This window comes from Giraffa tippelskirchi, chromosome 1 (genome assembly GCF_054371585.1).
Source record: "Giraffa tippelskirchi isolate mGirTip1 chromosome 1, T2T-mGirTip1v1.2.pri, whole genome shotgun sequence".
Classification (NCBI taxonomy): Eukaryota; Metazoa; Chordata; class Mammalia; order Artiodactyla; family Giraffidae; genus Giraffa; species Giraffa tippelskirchi.
Genome location: NC_137275.1, coordinates 188,020,603 through 188,040,338, shown reverse-complemented (window position 1 = coordinate 188,040,338; position 19,736 = coordinate 188,020,603). Strand labels below are relative to the sequence as shown.

Here is a 19,736-nt window from a genome sequence, read left to right as displayed (position 1 = left end):
TTAAGAAGTAGCTTGGGAGTTCGTGGTGCACAAGAAAAGGTCAAACATTTCTCGGCATTTCCCTCAACACTTGACTTAATACCAAGAACTCAGTAACCCTCCCTAAGCCAGTGGGGGTAGGGGGAGTTTGCCCTCTTAATATAGTTCCCCTTTTCTTTCTTTAGCAGAGTTTAAGGCAGTCAGAGGCAATTTACAAGGCAAACAATTTGCGACTGTCTGCACAGAAAACGTATCTTTATAGAAGGAAGAGAATGATTTCCACACACCCGCCCCTCATCTTCCTTCTTTTCCTCTCCTTCTTTTTCTTGAGGTTAGGAAGGCATGACTGAATGGTCCTACAGTGCAGTCAGGCCTCAAGATTCCCAGAGAAGAATGGCAATGACACTCCAACATTAGTCACCATGTCACACCAACCTTGATGTGTCTTGCAGTCGGTTAACCACAAAAGAAACATTTACCAAGAAACCATACTCCTGGGCTGCTCTCACCAAAAAGCCCAGAGCCATTCACCGCTCAGTTTTAAGCTAGCCAAATCCAACACAGCCCCAGAGATCTTTGATGTAATCTTCTCACTGAACTCATGCCAGCCTCGCACGGGCAGTCAGGGCACCATCACCCAGCCTTAGGTGTTGGCAGATTCTCCCACCCACTCCTTTGCACTTTCCCAGCTTGGGGGCATGGCAAAGGCTCCCCTCCCCTCCCACCTACTGCACCTGGGGGTGCCTCCAACTTGCACAGCAGCAGCAGGGCTTGGGAAGATTCCTCATCTCCCTTAAGCACATCACATCTTTTTGTTAGCTAAGTTACTACCTTAACAGAACCCCAGAGATGCTAGTCTTGTCAACTAAAATTCATAACCAGTGAATGCGGAAGGGAAAAACCCTGATGTACTATCATTAAACTAGGAGAAAGATTTTTTTCCAATACAGTTCTTAGATTAATTGATAATTTCCATCTTATTTCAAACATCTCTCCTAATTTCCCCCCTTTCTTTCCTACTGCTATCCTGGTTGTCCAGGACTTCATCAACACAAATTGATCTTACTAACTAGCTTTACAACCTCCATTCTTTTCTTCCTCCAAGTCATCCTAAGTACAATCAAACAACCTTCCCCCAATGCTAATTTCAACACATTTAGCAATTCCTACTCAAGAACCCTTGATTCCTTGTTGCTTGCACAATGAAATTCAAAGTCTGAAATCTGATATTCAAGCTCTTTTATATTCTTCCTTACTCCCCCATCCCAGGAGAAGTTACAAAGAAACTGGACATCACCTCTAGTGCTCCCCAAACTCTTCTATCATTCTTATATCAAAGTCCAATGCAAGCACAAGGATTGGGGACATTCAGATGTCCTTGAACTCTGGGGAAGAGATGCTGTTTACATTAGGGATTTCTAGGTAGGCTTCAGCTTCTGCCTTTGATGTTCTCAAATGCACAGACGCACTAGTTATATGTAAACCAATATGGCTGCCCACCATTGGATTGCTTCATGTTACCAGTCACTGTGAGACACTTCACACACCCAGCTAGGAACCTCCAGACAGATGACGGTAAATTAGTGAAATCCAGAGAAACAATGAACCAACATCAAAAGATGCAAAACACACCCTGATAAGGGTGGAACAATCTGTTCTGGTGGAAACACCAGAGTGTGGGGAAAAGAATGTCAATGGTGAAAAGTAAGTCATCACCCTTCAAAGCCAATAGGCTGAAACAAGGAAAGTCTGACAAGAGAAATAGCACTGCCTTTAACAAGAAAAAAACGGCTAAGGAAGTAGAGAATGTAGAGGAGGAGAAATCCAAATCCTCAGGAAGAATATGCATCTGTCTTCTTGTTCTCCTTCTAGAAGAAAACACACAACTATTAATACTGTGTTGCAGTGCCGTCACGCCAGACACCTATCACTCCTTCCTGAAGCAATAAAAACAACCTCTGAGATTTCCAGAACAAAAACATTTAAAAAATAATGAAATATCATGGCTTTTTCATAAATTCTTCAAAAGCAACAACAACAATTCACATCTTTCCTGCACTGACCCTTCCATGAAGCTTTGCCCACATCTGTAGCCAATGTTGACCATGGCCTTCTCTTACCATGTAAGTTCCTGACACGCTGAACCTTTAGGAAATATGACTGGGGTTGACCTTCTTCCCAACTTGACTATAAGCTTCTCAGTGACGAGAATCATTACTTTTCCTCCTTCTCTCTTCTCATTTACCTTCCCCCACGTATCCCCTAAGTTCCCAGCCTAGAAGGTACTTGAGAAATACTAATAGTGTCAGTTAATTTAAATTGAAAATGTAAATAGAAATTTGAAAATTCCCTTTCTTTTCTCTAGATATTCCCTCTACCCTTAATTTCCTCTATTCCTTCTTCTAGCAAACTTCACGCTTTCCAAACAACCTTTTTTTTTTTTTTTTTTTTCTTGCCAGGGAACCTATAATCATTCCCCACACTCATGTAGAGTTGATTCTTGGTTTGTGGTTAACAGTCAGAGCTCTTTCTTCAATCTTTGTTTGAAGATTTGACGATTTACATGGAAGTCTTTGGCTCTGTTTCCTTACAAGATCATCTTGCCCGTCTGGACGAATCCCTGATGGCCCTTTCTCATTTACCTCCTCCAAATGTTTAAAGGTTGTCTTGCTTAATCCTTTCACTCCAACCCAACCCTTAATGACCACCTTCAATCCTAAGTCCTCCGCAAGATCATTAGCCTCCTTCACAAGTTAGGGACAAGCCTCAGTATTGCCTACAGCCCACTTATAAGAAAATATGAACTTCTATCCTAGGCATGGTTGTGATGCCACAGTAATTTTCTTATTACATATCAAGCTTATTAGTCCTTTCTCCAACACATGCTGGTCTCTTACCCCTTCTTCCCTGTCTTGCCCACCCCCTAATCCCTCTTCCCCCACCCAACAAGAAATGAACTGGTTTACCCAACAGGTTTGTTCTTGCTTTGGCCAGCTTATTGTTTCAATGTGATTATGAAGTTGCTGGGCTTGAATACACAGTTTATTAATTTCCAGGCATTCACGATGTCTCCCTGTTGAGCAGAATATATGTAGGTGTTCATGTGTCTAGCTATGGTAACTAACACTGTTGGAGTTTGCAGTCTTGCTGGTAACAAAAAAGATGGAGTCAAGGTTAATTTGTGTTACTAGACATTGTTTTAGAGATATCAGGAATGCTAGACTCCAACTTTGGCATTTGACAGGTTGGAAAATAGGTAGAACAGGGTAAAAGGATTTGACCAGGGTCATAGAGCTGATCAATAGAGGAACTGGGGTGACAGCTGAGAGCTCTCATGTTCCAGTCCATCAGGGCCCTTATCCTCCTACATGTCCCTTCCCAAGAGCTCATATATGTGAAAACTCAGGATGGATGTCCACATACAGCCAAAATGCCTCACAGACCTGTGAACACATTTACACTGAGAAGATGGGGAGGTACCATCTACGTAACTTACAACACTGAGACCGTGAAAATTATAGTAAAACTGCTATAATGAGTTTAAATTAGAATCCAAAGAGACCCCACTATTCATCCTGCCTGGATTGCATTTCTCCCCATAGCACAGTTTTAAAAGATGGCTAGATTTCCCAAAGCACCTGGTTGAGTTCATCATACGATTTCCCTTTAATTCGACCAACACAAAATCATGCCTGAATTCTGTGAAATAGCTTTTTCACACATCTCTGCACACACAGTCACACACACATATAAAACATTGGCAGCAGGTACTTTTAATTTGCTGGAAAATATTTCTAAGAAGTCAAACAGCTCTAGCCCAATGAGCACGCCCTCCGATTGGCTGGCCAGACCAGCTGAGGGACCTGATTGGTCCCTGATCCTGAGGACCGATAAGAACGGCTATAAAATCCCTGGGTGCAGCTCTTGGGCCCCCAGTTTGCAAAAGCCAGAGGTGCAAGAAGCAGCGACTGCAGCAGCAACAACAGCAGCAGCAGCAAAAAGCGCCAGCGGAAGCCACATCAGCAGCAGCAACAACAGAAAAATCCTCATCAAATCCTCACCTAGGTTCTCAGTGTATCCAGATCCACATCTTCACTCAAGCCGGGAGAGGGAAAGAGGAAAGGGGGGGAGGAAAAAAAAAACCCAACAACTTAGCGGAAACTTCTCAGAGAATGCTCCAAAACTCAGCAGTGCTTCTGGTGCTGGTGATCAGTGCTTCTGCAACCCATGAGGCGGAGCAGAATGATTCTGTGAGCCCCAGGAAATCCCGGGTGGCAGCTCAGAACTCAGGTAAGCGGCAAACCCAGGACCGGTTTCTCCCGCAAGGAGCTGTCCTCATTTGCCTCTCGCTTTTGCAACTGTGTCTGTGACGGCTGATCTTGATAATAAATGTGCTGCATGCCTGAGGGCAATAAACTGCCAGTGTAATCCAATAGCCTTAGGAAGTGGGGCTCCTTTGTTTAATAAATTGCATGCAACTAACGAAGAAGCGGGGCGCTCTGCTGAGGGTATTTCATTGCATAAGCTTAGCCTGATTGCCTGAAATCTGGCACGTACCCTCTTGGTAGGGGGGGCGGGGGGCGGGGGGAGGGGGCGGGGGAGAGGCTTGAATGTTGGCATGCTTCAAAGCGCTCTCTATACTTTCCAGAAGCCGAAGCTGATCTTGAGGTGAGACGTGACTTGTCTGATGCTGCCCTTCTTCCTTCACCCTAAAGACCCCATAACTTGACTTCCCTGGCCCTTCAGGGAACATACAGAAAGCTCCCTCTGCAGAGCGATTTACCGAGCCATAGCCCTCCAGTCTGACAAATCCAGGGCAGATTTATAGAAAACCCTACACATCCCCCCCCCCCCCGCCCGACACTGCTCCTTCTGTCCGTCCCTGCTCTCTCAGAGCTCCATTCAGTCCTCACGCAGCCCCGTGGCCAGGGAGCCCCCCCGTAAAAAAAAGTATCTGTGAAAGGTAGCAGCTATTTCTCCAAGGGGGCGGGGGTCTCGCTCTGGTCTTGACTCCCGGAGCAGTCAATTGTGTGTTATCTTAGCCTCTAAAGAAGAGTCCTCAGGAACCCGGCCTTGACACCTCTGCCTTTGGACTTGGCTTGTCCATCTTGCTTGCCTTCCATGCCGGCTCGCTCGCTCTCTCTGCGCGCCCCCCCGCGCCGCCCCGACTGTCAGCAAAGATGGGCTCGCAGGTGTTGGACGCCGCTCCCTTCGAAAGAGCACAGGTCCCTGCCGAGAGGAGGGCTTTGGTTCACTTCCTTTTGTACTTAGTTGCTATAGAGATGCCGTGATTCACAATTCCAGCTTGCCTAAAACAATAGCAACCCTAATGCATATTAAAACTGCTTTAAGCAAAGTTATAATTTGAACCCGTGGAAATATATAATTAGGGAAATGACTTGTAACATCCCAGAGGCTGCGGGGGGCGGAGGGGGGGGCGGGGGGAGGGGGAGGGGCCGCCTAACCGAATCGTGCTTTTGATCTCAGAGGAGACTCCAATGGTATGAAGGCTGCAGATCATTTCTCGCTGAGCTGCCTGCCAGAACACCCCCCCTTCTGTAGGAGAGAAATTACTTTTATGAGAGATCTTATCCACAATGTAGAAAGCCTCATGCAAGTTCTTTGCGGTTTTCTTTCCGTCTTGCACAAGGGGGTGCCTTGGCCTTGTTATTCTACACCTGTGTTTCTCTCTTAAAAAAAAAAATGGCTTTTAATATGAGAGAGATTATACATACCTCTAAGCACTGTCCTATGGTGGGGGGTTGGGATGAAACATGAAAGGATCAGATTTCTTTCTGCCAATAGGAAGGTAAGTTAAAAGCCCTAAATCAGAAGGGTCTCCAAGTGGACTCCTAGCAAGTTCTTCTCTGCCATTTAGACCAAACGTCCATGCTTATTGGGGTTTTCCTGGTAGCACAGATGGTAAAGAATCTGCCTGCCAATGCAGGAAACGCAGGTTCAATCCCTGGTTCGGGAAGATCCCCTGGAGGAGTAAATGACAACCCACTCCAGTATTCTTGCCTGGAAAATCCCATGGACAGAGCAGCCTGACAGGCTACAGTCAGAGGGTCACAAAGAGTCAGACCCGATTGAGCACACACACACACACACGCATGTCCATCCTTATTACCCTGGAGTGTATTTTTTTGGAAGCCAGATGGACTCCCTGGCCCTTCCTCCTCCTAAACTTGCCCATCCACCACTGCCTTCCCAGGCTTTCAGCCTTTAGGACATGACCTTGGATTCTGCAGAGCTCCTTCAAGAACTGTGCATGCCTCATCTTCCAACCTTACTTCTCCAACCACCAAAACTATATGGGATGGTGAAATCAAGAGTATGCCTCCAAGGGAAAACTCATTCCCACTCCTCCATGTGCTCTGGTTCTTAGCTTGTCCCCTCTCTTCTTCACCCCCTACACTGCTCTGAATGGGTCTTTCTGCTGGCCCCATCACAGACTCCTAGGAGAAGTTCTTCTCACCCTTTGTCTTTGAATTTTGCCACCACATCACTGTGATCCATCCAGAGCATCCTCACCGTTTGACCCAGATTGGATGGATTTGTCTCTTTCAGCTGAAGTGGTTCGCTGCCTCAACAGCGCGCTGCAGGTTGGCTGTGGAGCTTTTGCATGCCTGGAAAACTCCACCTGTGACACAGATGGGATGTACGACATCTGTAAATCCTTCTTGTACAGCGCTGCTAAATTTGACACTCAGGTAATAAGACCTTGACCCCTGCTCCCACTGGCTATGTGTCATTAACAGTGTATAACACTATTGTTCTTCGGACCCAGTCTTGTAGGGAACCAGCTCTTCAGCCTCCCTACTCTAAATTCTCATCTCTAACGTGTGTACACACACACACACACACACACACACACACACTGTGGGCCAAGAAATAGGTTCTATATAAGCCACTCTCCACCCACTCTAATGCACAATTGTAACACGCTGACAGAAGCTGTATTATAAGGGAGGGGTGATGAGCAGAAAGTCTTTGCTTCTTCAATAGGAAATAAAAATGTTCTTCTAATGAAGTTCTTCTCACTGTATAAGCCAGCATACTAGCTTGTTTGTTTGTTTGTTTACTAGCTTGTGATTTGAGTGATCAAATCTCAATCCAGAGAATACAAAGCCATACTCTGGCTATTTTTAGGCTGCAGAGTGGTTGGTATGGTTCATCTCTTTTTATCATCTCATTTCATTTCTATGGAGCTCAATTCTCAAGGTTGTCTAAGGGAATAGGGATTTTTTTTTTAATTTTGACTGCAGCCTACAATTCTCTTATTACAAGGACATGTAGAGGGCCGGCTTCCCTGGTGGCTCAGTGGTAAAGAATGTGCCTGCGATGCAGAAGATGCAAGAGATGTGGGTTCAATCCCTGGGTCAGGAAGATCCCCTGGAGGAGGGCATGGCAACCCACTCCAGTATTCTTGCCTGGAGAATCTCATGGACAGAGGAGCCTGGCAGGCTTCAGTCCATGGAATCATAAGAGTTGGACACGACTGAAGTGACTGAGCATGCATGCACACAGAGGGCCATCTACCATCCAGTCTGGGGTTAGAGTTAGGGGTTAAGGGTTAGGGTTAGGGTTAGGGTTAGAGACAGTGCCAAGGCATGCCCCCTTAAGTTCCACATACTGTAGGCACTGTCCTCTCTGTTCAGCTCAAGCTAAAGTTTGTCCTCTTGCTCCACTCCTTCCTTGGCAGGGAAAAGCATTTGTCAAAGAGAGCTTAAAGTGCATCGCCAATGGGGTCACCTCCAAGGTCTTCCTGGCCATTCGGAGGTGCTCCACTTTCCAGAGGATGATTGCTGAGGTCCAGGAGGAGTGCTACAGCAAGCTGAATGTGTGCAGTGTCGCCAAGCGGAACCCGGAAGCCATCACGGAAGTCGTCCAGCTCCCTAATCATTTCTCCAACAGGTACAGATGAATCCACTTTTTGGCAGTTGTAGGGAAGGAGGGAGTGGTTGACTGGCAGAGCCAGATACAGAAGGGGTTAAATTGCCACAGTCGTGCTCTTATTTTAGCTTGCAGTCTTCCAAGCTTTTGCAGGAAAAAATATGTTTGTGATTGTCTGTGACAGCTTAGGCAGCCTGGGTTTTTTTTCACTGTTGTAGGAAAGTCCTTCCATGCATCTAATAGAAAACTTCATCCACAGCATCCCTGGGTGCATTGTCCCTTTCCTTCCACAAGCCTGAAGGGAATTATGAAGTTTATGGGAACAAGCTTGTGAGACATCCAGTTGGGCTGAAATCATGACTAGGCAAAGTACAATGGTCAAATGTCATCAACAGACTTCTAAAACTGCATGTATTTTGAGTCAGTCCGAAGCCCACTCAGATATTTCACTGGGTATCCCAGAGCAAGCCATCTCACTTCGGCGGGAATCAAATTTCCTTTGGGAAAAGTGAAATGGCTGGACTAGAGGATTCCCATGTCCCCTTCCAGGTCTGTCATCCCATTCCTTCAGTCCAAGCTTTCCTGGAATGGTTTTCTGCTGATTCCCTGGATCCCACATTCATCTTAGTATTTAAGAGTGAGCCCAAGCCACTGAGCTAGTAATATCTGAGCATCACGCCCTTCTGCATCCTTGACTCACTGTCTTTACCAGCCAGGAGTGAACACCTAAGACATGAGATGGCAGACATGCTCATTCCATGGGCTAGAAAGCTTTCTGGCAAGACCTGGGCTTCATCATCTGTGATCAAGTTCAGAGAGGTGCTAATGGGGCCAGCATGGAAGTATGGCAGGGACAATGCAGACCAGTCAAGTTCAGCCTCCTGTGATACCACATAGCCTAAAATTTGACTCCTAGTCCTGAACAGCTTGTTTATGTTTAGTTGCTCAGTCGTGTCCAACTCTTTGCAACCCCATGGACTGTAGCCTACCAGGCTCCTCCATCCATGGGATTTTCCAGGCAAGAATACTGGAGTGGGTTGCCATTTCCTTCTCCAGAGGATCTTCCCGACCCAGGGATTGAACCCAGGTCTCCCGTGTTGTAGGCAGACGCTTTACTGTCTGAGCCACCAGGGAAGCCCTGAACGGCTATTATTCTCTAATTCTCCAGTCAAATCTGCACATATTCACAAAGATCAGACCTTATGGGTTACTCTGACCACAGGACAGCTAACACAGCCTTACCAGGTTGATTTCCTAGCCAGAGGCTGCCTCCCTTCTTCAGAGAGTCCTTAATAACCTAGTCCTTCTGGGGCTTATCATTAAGTTAGTCATTTATACATGGTAGCCCTAGTGGTAAAGAACCTGCCTGCCAGTGCAGGAGATGTAAGAGACATGAGTTCGATTCCTGGGTCAGGAAGATCCCCTGGAGGAGGGCATGACAATCCACTGCAGTATTCTTGCCCAGAGAATCCCATGTACAGAGGAGCCTGGTGGGCTACTCTCCATAGGGTCACACAGAGTCAGATATGACTGAAGTGATTTAGCATCCACACATGCTGGAAAATGGAAAAGTAGCTCCTCCTTAGGGAAAGGCTGAGGCCTCTGACATTGAACTTTGTAAATTTCTGATTCACCCTGACTACAGATCACTGCACTTCAGAACCTCATGTCAATTTGTAAAAGTCATGTGTTCAGTCTTTGGAAGTGACCCTGTTATGGTCCTAACTGATGTTCTGAGAACAGGAAAGTCAAATTCATCATTTATCTCAAGTGACCTGTCTCTTTATGTTGACCTTAGTCTTAATATTCTCCTAGGAAGATTCTTATTACATTTGGATAGGGAGAAAAAAAAAAAAGCAGTCTGATACTTGGAGATTCTTCACGCTAAGGAAAAGAAATAAAGATTCCTAGGTTTGACAGGGGCTAGGGACCAAGGGGCTAATGGACATGAACTTGAGCAAACTCCAAGAGATAGTGGAGGACACGGAAGTCTGGCATGCTGCAGTCCATGGGGTCATAAAGAGTCAGGCACAACTTAGTGACTCAATAACAACATTATGGACCAAGTATGTGTTTGTGTGGTAACTGTGGGTCAGGAATATGTTAGCACAGCCATTATCAGTTTTAATCTTTAAAGAGTCCAATGACAGTTCATAATCTATAATATGGCACGTGGCCAATTTTGAGACACTACTCATGTCTCTGATTCAACTGAGGTAGCGTCTTCCATTATGAAGGCAGAGCTCTTAGAGAAAGGAGAATACAGATTGTGGACTGGTGATACTAAGAATCTAAAAAGAAACTCAAAATAGGAATTTTTTAATTTAGTTTCTTTTCTTTTTTGGCCGCACTGTGCAATGTGTGGGATTTTAGTTCCCTGACCAGGGATGGAACCCACGATCGCTACAGTGGAAGCTGAGTCTTAACCACAGGACCACCAGGGAAGTCTAGTAATAAGAATGTTTAAGCAGGCCATTATTCTTTTCAACAGATGTCTTGTTTTCACTTTTAGAAAGTGGTCACACAGAATCTGGTTATCATCCTCTCTTATCTTAGAAGAATCACCTTTATTAGGGAAAACAGTCAGTCTCTTGAAGACTAGAATCTTCCATGCAACTGTACCTTTCCCCAATTATTTGACTTCAACTGGCTAGTATTATTCCTGCTCAGAACTAGAGATTTCCGGTTCCATGCTGGGCTTTGGTTTGCTCTATTTAAGCTCCTCACTCTCCTGACACATCCTGCTTTCCCAGCCTCTGTCCCAGCACAGATACACAGTTAGTTGTGCCAACTGGCACAGAATTGTGAAAGGAAGTAGTTACAGGTTCATTCCACCTTCCTGTGACTTATCTAGCATGAGATTTGGGCCTGGGAGAATCCAAAAGCCTGTGACTGGACCAGGAGCCAGAACAGGGAACTTTTCCATGAGAGAAATGCGCTTAGAAGAGAAAGAATAGCTGAAGTGTCCCCCTGCCTGGAATTGCAAACTATATTTTCAACAAGGAGGGAAGTGAGCAAAATTGATCAGGCAGGTTGGGCAGCTGTGAGGCTTGAGAAGAAATTGGACCATTCCAGATCCAGAGTGGGAAAACTGACAAAGCTTCCAACTCTCTAGGGCATGGATAGGGAACAGGAAACAGAAGAATAATATTGATCAAGGGAAACAAAGGACTATTTATAAACCTTCACACAGAGTGTTCCTAGGCAGTATGTGTGTATTTGGGTAAGCATGGCTGAAACAGTAGCTATGGAGAATATCTGATCTTATTCTTTACCGAGAAAATAAAGTCACTGATGGAATTTTCAAAGCGGAAGCAAGAAACATGCTTTAAAGGGTACTTCCAGGCTGGGGGGAAAGGGGGAGGTCTTCCCAGGTAGCTTAGTGGTAAAGAATCCCCCAGGCAATGCAGGAGCCACCGGAGACGCAGGTTCGATCCCCGGATGAGGGAGATCCCCTGGAGGAGGAAATGGAAGCTCATTCCAGTATTCTTGCCTGGAGAATCCCAGGGACAAAGAAGCCTGGCAGGCTACAGTCCATGGTGTCGCAAAACACTGGATACAACTGAGCGACTGAGCACACACCCATCAGGTTGGGTGATCAGAATTTAACCCACCAAATCTTGGGAGTACCTCCCACCGCCTCACCCCATAAAGATGACGAAAGGAATCTTCTTAAATTGTTTTAACTCTTCCTGCAAAGGATGGTCCTTAAGCAGATCTGCACTATTTTTTTGTTGCTTTTGTTAAATTGAGAAGGAACGTATATATCAAATCCCAGAAACATAAAATGTCATGGCTAGAAATGGCCATAAAGGTTATCTAGGCTAACTGTCTCGTTTTACTAATTAAAGAACAGAGACCGAAAGAAGGGGTGACTTGCTGAAGGTCACACAGCTAGTGAATGACAGTGTTGAGCCTAAAATTCACATGGCCCCGAGCCAAGCTCTTTGATTTCCACTTCAAAAATGGCAGCAGGTAAAACTTGTAGGAGATAGCCACAATCTGAAAATGGAATACCAAACAGAATACAATAAATGTAGCCCCTGGTGATCAACAATTAAAATTGTGTACATTCTCTCCTCAAAGAGAAGGCACATCTCACCAATAGCTATAGTAACATCAAGATTTGATACAAGATGGTGATCCAGAAATACATGACAATTGCTAATCAACCTTTTCTGGAGACACGATTTCTTCAGTAACCTCACTGAGGTGGCTTAGAGATAGGAAAGATCTGTCTCAATCACCCACACAACCCCAGAGGTCAATGCCATATTCCAGCCCTTAATGAAGAGGTGGAGGGTTAACCTTTTGCTTCCTCAGGCAAATGGTGTCGACATCAAGGCAGCCTCATAGGTTTCCCACACTTGCAGAAGCTGCTGCTGGAGCCGTGGACATTTTCTATTCCAAGGAGCTCTCTTAGCCTACCCTTGTTTAGTTAACAAGCTCATGGGAGAGGCTAAGGGTAGATTTAGGGGGAGTTGCTAAGAGCAGTCAGGCTGGCCAGGGTCATCCTCAAGAAGCACCAAGAACAGGTGGCCTATTGGGGTTAGCAGAGAAAGCAACAGTAAAAGTAGGTGTTTTCAGAGTTGGAGAGCAGGTGTTTGGAAAAAACGGGGCGAGAGGAACACGTATGGCCTTAAAGAGGTGAGGCTAGTTACAGAAGCTTAGTTCCTTTACTGGTGTTAGACTTTTCATCCAGACTAGAGTCTTCAGTGTTGACCTAAGGGAAGATTATCTTTTCCAGCCCATTTGGAAGACCATTAAGTCTGGACAGTTCTTTCTAGAAATGGAAAGATTAACTTCTAAGTTATAAAGTCCATGTTGCAGGGAGCGGGGGTGAGGGAGGGAGAGGTGGGCAGGAAGATGAAGGGTCAAAAACCTTCTTCTCTAGGCTCTAAAACACCCTGTGACATAGACAAAGAGATCCAGGGAACCACATCCCAGCAGAGGCCAAGAGATGCCTGGGGATCTATGTGGGTGTGTAGATGTCTACTTTGTTCATACAAAGCAGTCTATTCTCGCTTTTTCCAAAACCACTTCTCTCCCCATTTCCCCATCCAAGCGAGATCTGCTTTGACTCATGTGCTTTATAATTCCGAAGGGTTGGAAAATGTGTCTCTGTGCCAGGGAGTCCCAATTTTAACAACAGCTGGATATAATCCTCCTTCATGGGAGAGGTGGAGCCAGGACTGTATCCAAGACCCAGACACTTTACTCCCTGTGTCCCCAGCTTCATTCTGCTCCCTCACAGAAGGGTGATGGCTTTGCTTCAGTGCCCACATTCCACTCTATTTACTGTACATCCTTGAAAGGACCTCTGGAGGTGGGGGGAGGGTTGTTATTCTGGAAAGATGTTTGATCCTGTGTTCTGTGAGGTGAGTTAAAAATAAACAGGTTTCTTTTCACGGAAGATCTTGTGGCCCGGCAGTCTTCAGGCTCCTCTGAGGAAAGGGTCGCTCTACGTAAATACTGCAGACCACTATCATCAGGAGGCTTCCCAGGTGGTGCTAGTGGTAAAGAACCCGCATGCAAATGCAGGAGACGCAAGAGATGTGGGTTCGATATCTGGGTTGGGAAGATCCCCTGGAGAAAGAAACAGCAACCCACTCCAGTATTCTTGACTGGGAAATCCCATGGACAGAGGAACATGGTGGACTACAGTCCATAGGGTGGCAAAGAGTTGGACACAACTGAAGCAACTTAGTACTCACCATCATCAGGAGAGTCCTTAATTAGTGAGCACAGAACTGATGGGTTTGACAACTGCCTCCTCAAAATGGAGCAGATGCATCCCAATTCAAATTGGAAAATACCAAAACTATCTTCCCAAAGAATAGGACCAGTAATTTATATGCATTAAATATTAGACAGTTTACTGACAAAAGGTCAATGACAAGGTTCAAGTGTGTTCTTGATGTCATCAAAGACTCCTTTTTTGGTAGTTTCCATGCTGTCTAACTCACAGTACTGATTTTTCAAAAACCTGCATCAAAGGGAATATTACCTAAGAATATTTGCTGTGTAACATTTACACAGTTGTTTTCACATCTTCTGCACTACCATGTTATTCATGGAAAAATGTCCTATGACTAAAATGATCAAACCATATTCTTCATGAAAAAAAATATATATATAATATATATGTATGTGTATATATACATATATATATATATATATATATATGTTAGTTTAATCCTTTCTGAACCACAATAATTAGCCACTGTATTTCAGACGCTTCAAGAATTCACATCAAAGATGAAGGAAATTTATAACAAACACCAATTTTTTTGTGAAACTTACCAGAAGGCATACAGATAATTTTTTCTTTAGGGAACCATGACTTTGGAGAGAACTCTATTTTGAAAGCTTCATTTCCTCAATGGCCACAAAATAAATCAACAAATAGACAGTGAGAAGGCAATATAGCCCTAGGACTTGGGCACATGAGGAACACAGAGAATAAGGACACATATCCTGTCTTCAGTAAAGCTTACAGTCTAGTCAGGAAAACAGAACCATCAGTAAACACGTGATGGTCACCAAATATCTATAAAAACATCACCCCCAAAAAAGAAGAGACCAGCAAAAGCTTGAGTGGTGTGAGAAACTTCTTGAAATGATAGAAGCAAGAACCATTAAGGACTTCCAACATTTCTATGTAAATATACTCATTGCCTGGCATTTGGTCCTCTCACTGCACTATACCTGTGCAGGAAGACTGAAAATGATTGAGACAATAACCTTCAGAGAGGCTAGCCAAGGGATGATAGGGAACTCAGACTGAGTAGAAAAATGCATGAGATAACTGAAGACAGAGCTCTCCTTTAAAAATTGAAATTTAGGGATTTCCTTGGCAATCCAGTGGTTAGGGTCCCATGTTTCCACTGAGGAACATGGGTTCCATTCCTGATTGGGGAACTAAAATCCCACATGCCACTCAATGTGACCAGAAAAAAAAAAAAATAGAAATTTAGTCAGAATATGCACACATACCATCAAGAAAAAGAAAAATTGCAGAGTCACCAAAATAACCACAAATGATTTCATATGTGTGCAGTGACTATTAAAATCTAAGTGTGAGTGCTGGGTTACATCATCCATTTGATCAAGCCTTTGCTTCTACGTCTAGCCCACTGGAGGGCTTCTCTGGTAGTTCAGTGGTAAAGAATCTGCCTGCCAATGCAGGAGATGCAGGTTTGATCCCAGGGTCAGGAAGATCCTCTGGAGGAGGAAATGGCAACCCACTCCAGTATTCTTGCCTAGAAAATTCCGTGGACAGAGAAGCCTGGTGAGCTCCAGTCTGTGGGGTCACAAAGAGTCTGACATGACTGAGCAACTAACTGATCACACATTAGCCCATTGGATGACCTCGGACAGTCACTTCAGCTCTCCTACCTTAATTTCTTCTCCATAAAAAGAGATGATGAAATAATTGTTAAATTACCTTCACAATCCCCATCTAGCTCCATGATTCTATTTCTAAAGATTTTAGACCTTGCCATGAGCCCACTATTCAAAGTACAATCTCAATCTCCTAAGCACTAAACATGAACAAAGAACCATCTTTACTCTGGGTGGTAACTCAAGGCAGTGCATACACTCACACTAAGAAGATGCTGCATGAAGGTTAGAGGCAAAAGTCGCCTTCAACTGATGCACTACTACCCATGGGTGTTTGGTCTGGCCATTTGGGCTGGGTGTTGGCTGCAGCCCAGATGAAAGCCAGGGTCTTGCCTTGCTCTCACCGAATGACCCTTCTTTCCCAATGCAGATACTATAACAGACTTGTCCGAAGCCTACTGGAATGTGACGAAGACACAGTCAGCACCATTAGAGACAGCCTGATGGAGAAAATCGGCCCCAACATGGCCAGCCTCTTCCACATCCTGCAGACGGATCACTGTGCCCATACACACCAGCGAGCTGACTTCAACAGGAGGCGTGCCAATGAGCCACAGAAGCTGAAAGTCCTCCTCAGGAACCTCCGAGGTGAGGTGGCCTCTCCCTCCCACATCAAACGCACCTCCCAGGAGAGTGCCTAGCCGGGGAGAGGCAATCACAGCCTCAGCAAACTACGATCGTTTTAAGGGTGTTCATGCACCAACTTTGAGTGTACTGTGCCTGGTTTGATTTTTTTTTAAGTAGTTCCTATTTTCTATCCCCCTCCCCTTAAAGAAAAATTGCATGAAACTAGGCTTCTGTAATCAATTTCTCAACATTTTGCAATGGCGGCATTCCCACCAATAGAACATATGTGATCTCTATGCCTCTCCTTGGGAGAAAGTGGCCTCTTTTATCACTTCCCTCCACTCGGTCTTTTCCCAGCTCCCCTCCAACAACTCTCAAACACAAAACATTCACATAACTCCCCAGACATTGTCATTTGAAGATGCGGAGCCCCTTAGAATGGTTGCCCCAGTAGAGTTAGCTAATAAGAAGAAACTTAATTGAAATGCATGTCTTAAACAAACGCTCATAAAGATGCTCAGTGGAATTCGTGTTATGAATCTGTGCTGGCCATGGACGAATATGAATGTCATATTTGAGTTCTTGATCTCTCATGAGCTAGTGTCTTATGGTCTTGATCCTCAGTGTCTAATTTCCTTCCCAACACATTTACCAAATTGCTCGAGCCTGGCTCTCCAACCAGACTTGGAGCCTGCATCTTCTTGCATCGAATGAAAAACAAAAAGCTAACATCTCTAAGTACTGTAACTGCTCAGAGCTTTAAAAGTATCTTTAACAATTGTCTTAAAACCAGAGAATCTTAAGGTCTAACTGTGGAATATAAATAGGTGAAAACTAATGTACTGTACATAAATTCCAGAGGACTCTGCTTAAACAAAGCAGTATATAATAACTTTATTGCATATAGATTTAGTTTTGTAACTTAGCTTTATTTTTCTTTTCCTGGGAATGGAATAACTATCTCACTTCCAGATATCCACATAAATGCTCCTTGTGGCCTTTTTTATAACTAAGGGGGTAGAAGTAGTTTTACTCAACATCAAAACTTAAGATGGGCCTGTATGAGATAGAAACAAAAACAAAAAACAACAGGTTTATCTGAAGGACCCCAGGCAAGATGTTAATCTCCCAGCCCACCTCAACCCAGAGGCTACTCTTGACTTAGACCTATCCTGAAACAGCTCTGTCACATCCAACTGAGAATTACAGGAGCCAGAAAGAGCAACCCCTTGAGCTTGGGCCACTTAAGAGTGTGCTAAGGCCTGCTATGCCTTGGGAAGTGGCAGTTCTTAACTTGTCACCTTTCATCAGTGCCTGATTCTCTGGCAACATGATGATGGGGTAGGAGGCTTTCCATGAACTCCATCAGGAATGAGTCAATCAGCCTTTGGGTCTTTAGTTCGGGGGACTTGGGGCTGAGGGGGTATAAGTAACCCTGGGTTGTCCAGCCTTAATAAACTCCTCTTATGACATTTTTGTCCTGTAGCACGCTGCCTTGCCGAAGTAGTCCTGGCAGCCAGGCCATCTCTGTATAGGATTGCAAAAAAACAGAAAAAAAAAAAAAAAAAAGAAAAAAAAAAAGAGGGAAAAACAGAGCTGGCGGTTTGATCCTTTCTGCCATGATGTTTACAAGATGGCGACCACCAAAGCCAAATGATTAACCTAGCTATGAACAACAGTAGTTTCTCAGGGTCACTGTCCTTGAACCCAACAGTCCCTTAGGAGCGTCACTGCCCACCAAAGGTCAATGTCGAGAGAGGAAGAGGGAGGAGGGGTAGGACTGTAAGGGCCACTCCAAACTCGCTTAGGTAGAAACCACTGGTGCTTGACTCTCACTCAGATGCACTTCCTATCTGTCCGAATCAGAGTGGTAGGGATCCTGGTGGGAGGAGGGAGGGCACATCTCCAGAAAAACGAAAAGCAATACAACTTTACCACAAAGCCTTTAAAACCAGTAACGTGCTGCTCAAGGACCAAGAGTGGATGCAGCAGACCTAGCAGCTGCACAAGCGTGGCTGCTTTTGTCCCCACACAGCCTCTCAGCGTGCTGACATCAGATTGTTAAGAGCATTTTTATACCCAGAACTGCCCCATCCCCAGGTCCCCAAACATATGGACACTGCCTTAGCCTCTTGGAAATCAGGTAGATCATATTCTAAGTTGATTCTCCCTCACCCTCCCCACTCCATTCCTCCCCACCCCAAACCCTGCCCCCAGGCAAGGCTGGCTTCTCCAAACCAGAAAAGCTATTCGAGTTTTGTGTGTTATGTCCATTTCGCACTAAGCCAGGATCCCAATGCAACAAATAGTTTATGAGTATTCCTAGCGAAATTCTCTCTTATTCAGTCCAGTGGATTCTCTTTGATTTGCTGTGACCTCTTCAAACCGTGGTACCCCCTCCTTTTCTCCCCACAATAATATTTATATATGTATCTATAATACATATATCTACACATAAGGAAAGAAGCAGTTCTCACAATATTGCTAGTTTTTTGCATCTCTTCTCCCTCCATCTTACTCCCTCCAATTCCCCCTTCAATTTCCAAAGCTTTGTCTTGTGTTTGCTGCACAGAGTGATTTGGGGGGCTGACCTAGACCAGTTTGCATGATTCTTCTCTTGTGATTTGGTTGCACTTTAGACATTTTTGTGCCATTATATTTGCATTATGTATTTATAATTTAAATGATATTTAGGTTTTTGGCTGAGTACTGGAATAAACAGTGAGCATATCTGGTATATGTCATTATTTATTGTTAAATTACATTTTTAAGCTCCATGTGCATATAAAGGTTATGAAACATATCATGGTAATGACAGATACAAGTTATTTTATTTGCTTATTTTTATAATTAAAGATACCATAGCATAATATGAAGCCTTTGGTGAATTCCTTCTAAGATAAAAAATAATAATAATAAAGTGTTCCGTTTTATTGGGTTTTTTTCCCCTATGTCTTTCATTGTTATTCTTTAAAAATTTCTTGAATGAGACTTTCTGAACATGAGGTGAATGGCTGATTAGTTTCTTTACAGTTGCTGATGAAGTGCCAATATGTAAATGAACATAGTTTAAAATCAACATTTTCCAAACGTCCTTAAAACCATTTTGTTGCTCCCATTACCTGCACAGTAAAATTGCAACCCAAACTCCTCACCACCCTAGAGGAAGCTTTATAGTCTGGTGCTGCTTCGCTCTCCGGCCTCAAGATATACCTTCTGTTCAATGGAGTCTATTCTCCCTCCATGACCGGGTTTGGGAATGGGCTGGGTTCTCTCTCCTTTCCATGCCTTTATTTATGCTGTTCTCACTTTCTAGATGTTTCCCTCCATCCTTTGCCTAGATAGGCAGCACCTTTGCTTCTCCAGTGTGTTCCCAGCACTGGAAAAGCATTCAGTTCATAGGATACCCTCAACACTTTCAATGAATGATTTGGAACAAATCAGAAGAGGGGAAAAGGCACTTGAATCAGTGGGGCAAGGGAGGCAGATAGCTCGAGGGTGATAGGAATCCAGCTCCAAGACCAGACTTCTGAAATCTGAATTCTGGCTCTGCCATTTGTTAACTGCATGGCGTCAGATAGGGCTTCCCTGGTAGCTCAGTGGTAAAGAATCTGCCTGCTAACACGAGAGACATGAGTTCAATCCCTGGGTCGGGAAGATTCCTTGGAGATGAAAATGGCAACCCACTCCAGTACTCTTGCCTGAGAAATCCCACGGACCAAGGATCCCGGTGGGCTATCCATGGGGTCATGAAAGAGTCAGACACAACTTAGTGGCTGATCACAATGTCAGGTAAACTATTTAATCTCCAAACGCATCAGTTCCTTTCTCCATAATATGAGGATAGTGATAATTTTCCAAAGAGCTGTTACAAGATAAGTAAAGTGTTT

General features: G+C 44.4%; 1 protein-coding gene and 1 long non-coding RNA gene across 3 annotated transcripts in view; one reads left to right on the top strand and one right to left on the bottom strand.

Moving 5' to 3' along the window:
• Positions 1–19,736, bottom strand: part of LOC145515355 (uncharacterized) — a 150,536-nt gene that overhangs the window by 92,892 nt on the left and 37,908 nt on the right. The window contains exon 1 of one of the 2 annotated variants that reach the window (XR_014060858.1): positions 4,041–5,192. The exons of the other annotated variant lie outside the window; for it this stretch is intronic. This is a non-coding gene — a long non-coding RNA (uncharacterized LOC145515355). Of the gene's footprint in view, positions 1–4,040; positions 5,193–19,736 lie in introns of those variants that run through there. 2 annotated transcript variants of the gene reach the window in all.
• STC1 (stanniocalcin 1) lies at positions 3,914–18,777 on the top strand. The gene is made up of 4 exons (XM_081515559.1): positions 3,914–4,269; positions 6,550–6,692; positions 7,685–7,896; positions 15,650–18,777. Exons 1-4 carry the CDS (start codon positions 4,152–4,154, stop codon positions 15,918–15,920), a joined length of 744 nt encoding a protein of 247 aa, XP_081371685.1. The 5' UTR covers positions 3,914–4,151; the 3' UTR covers positions 15,921–18,777.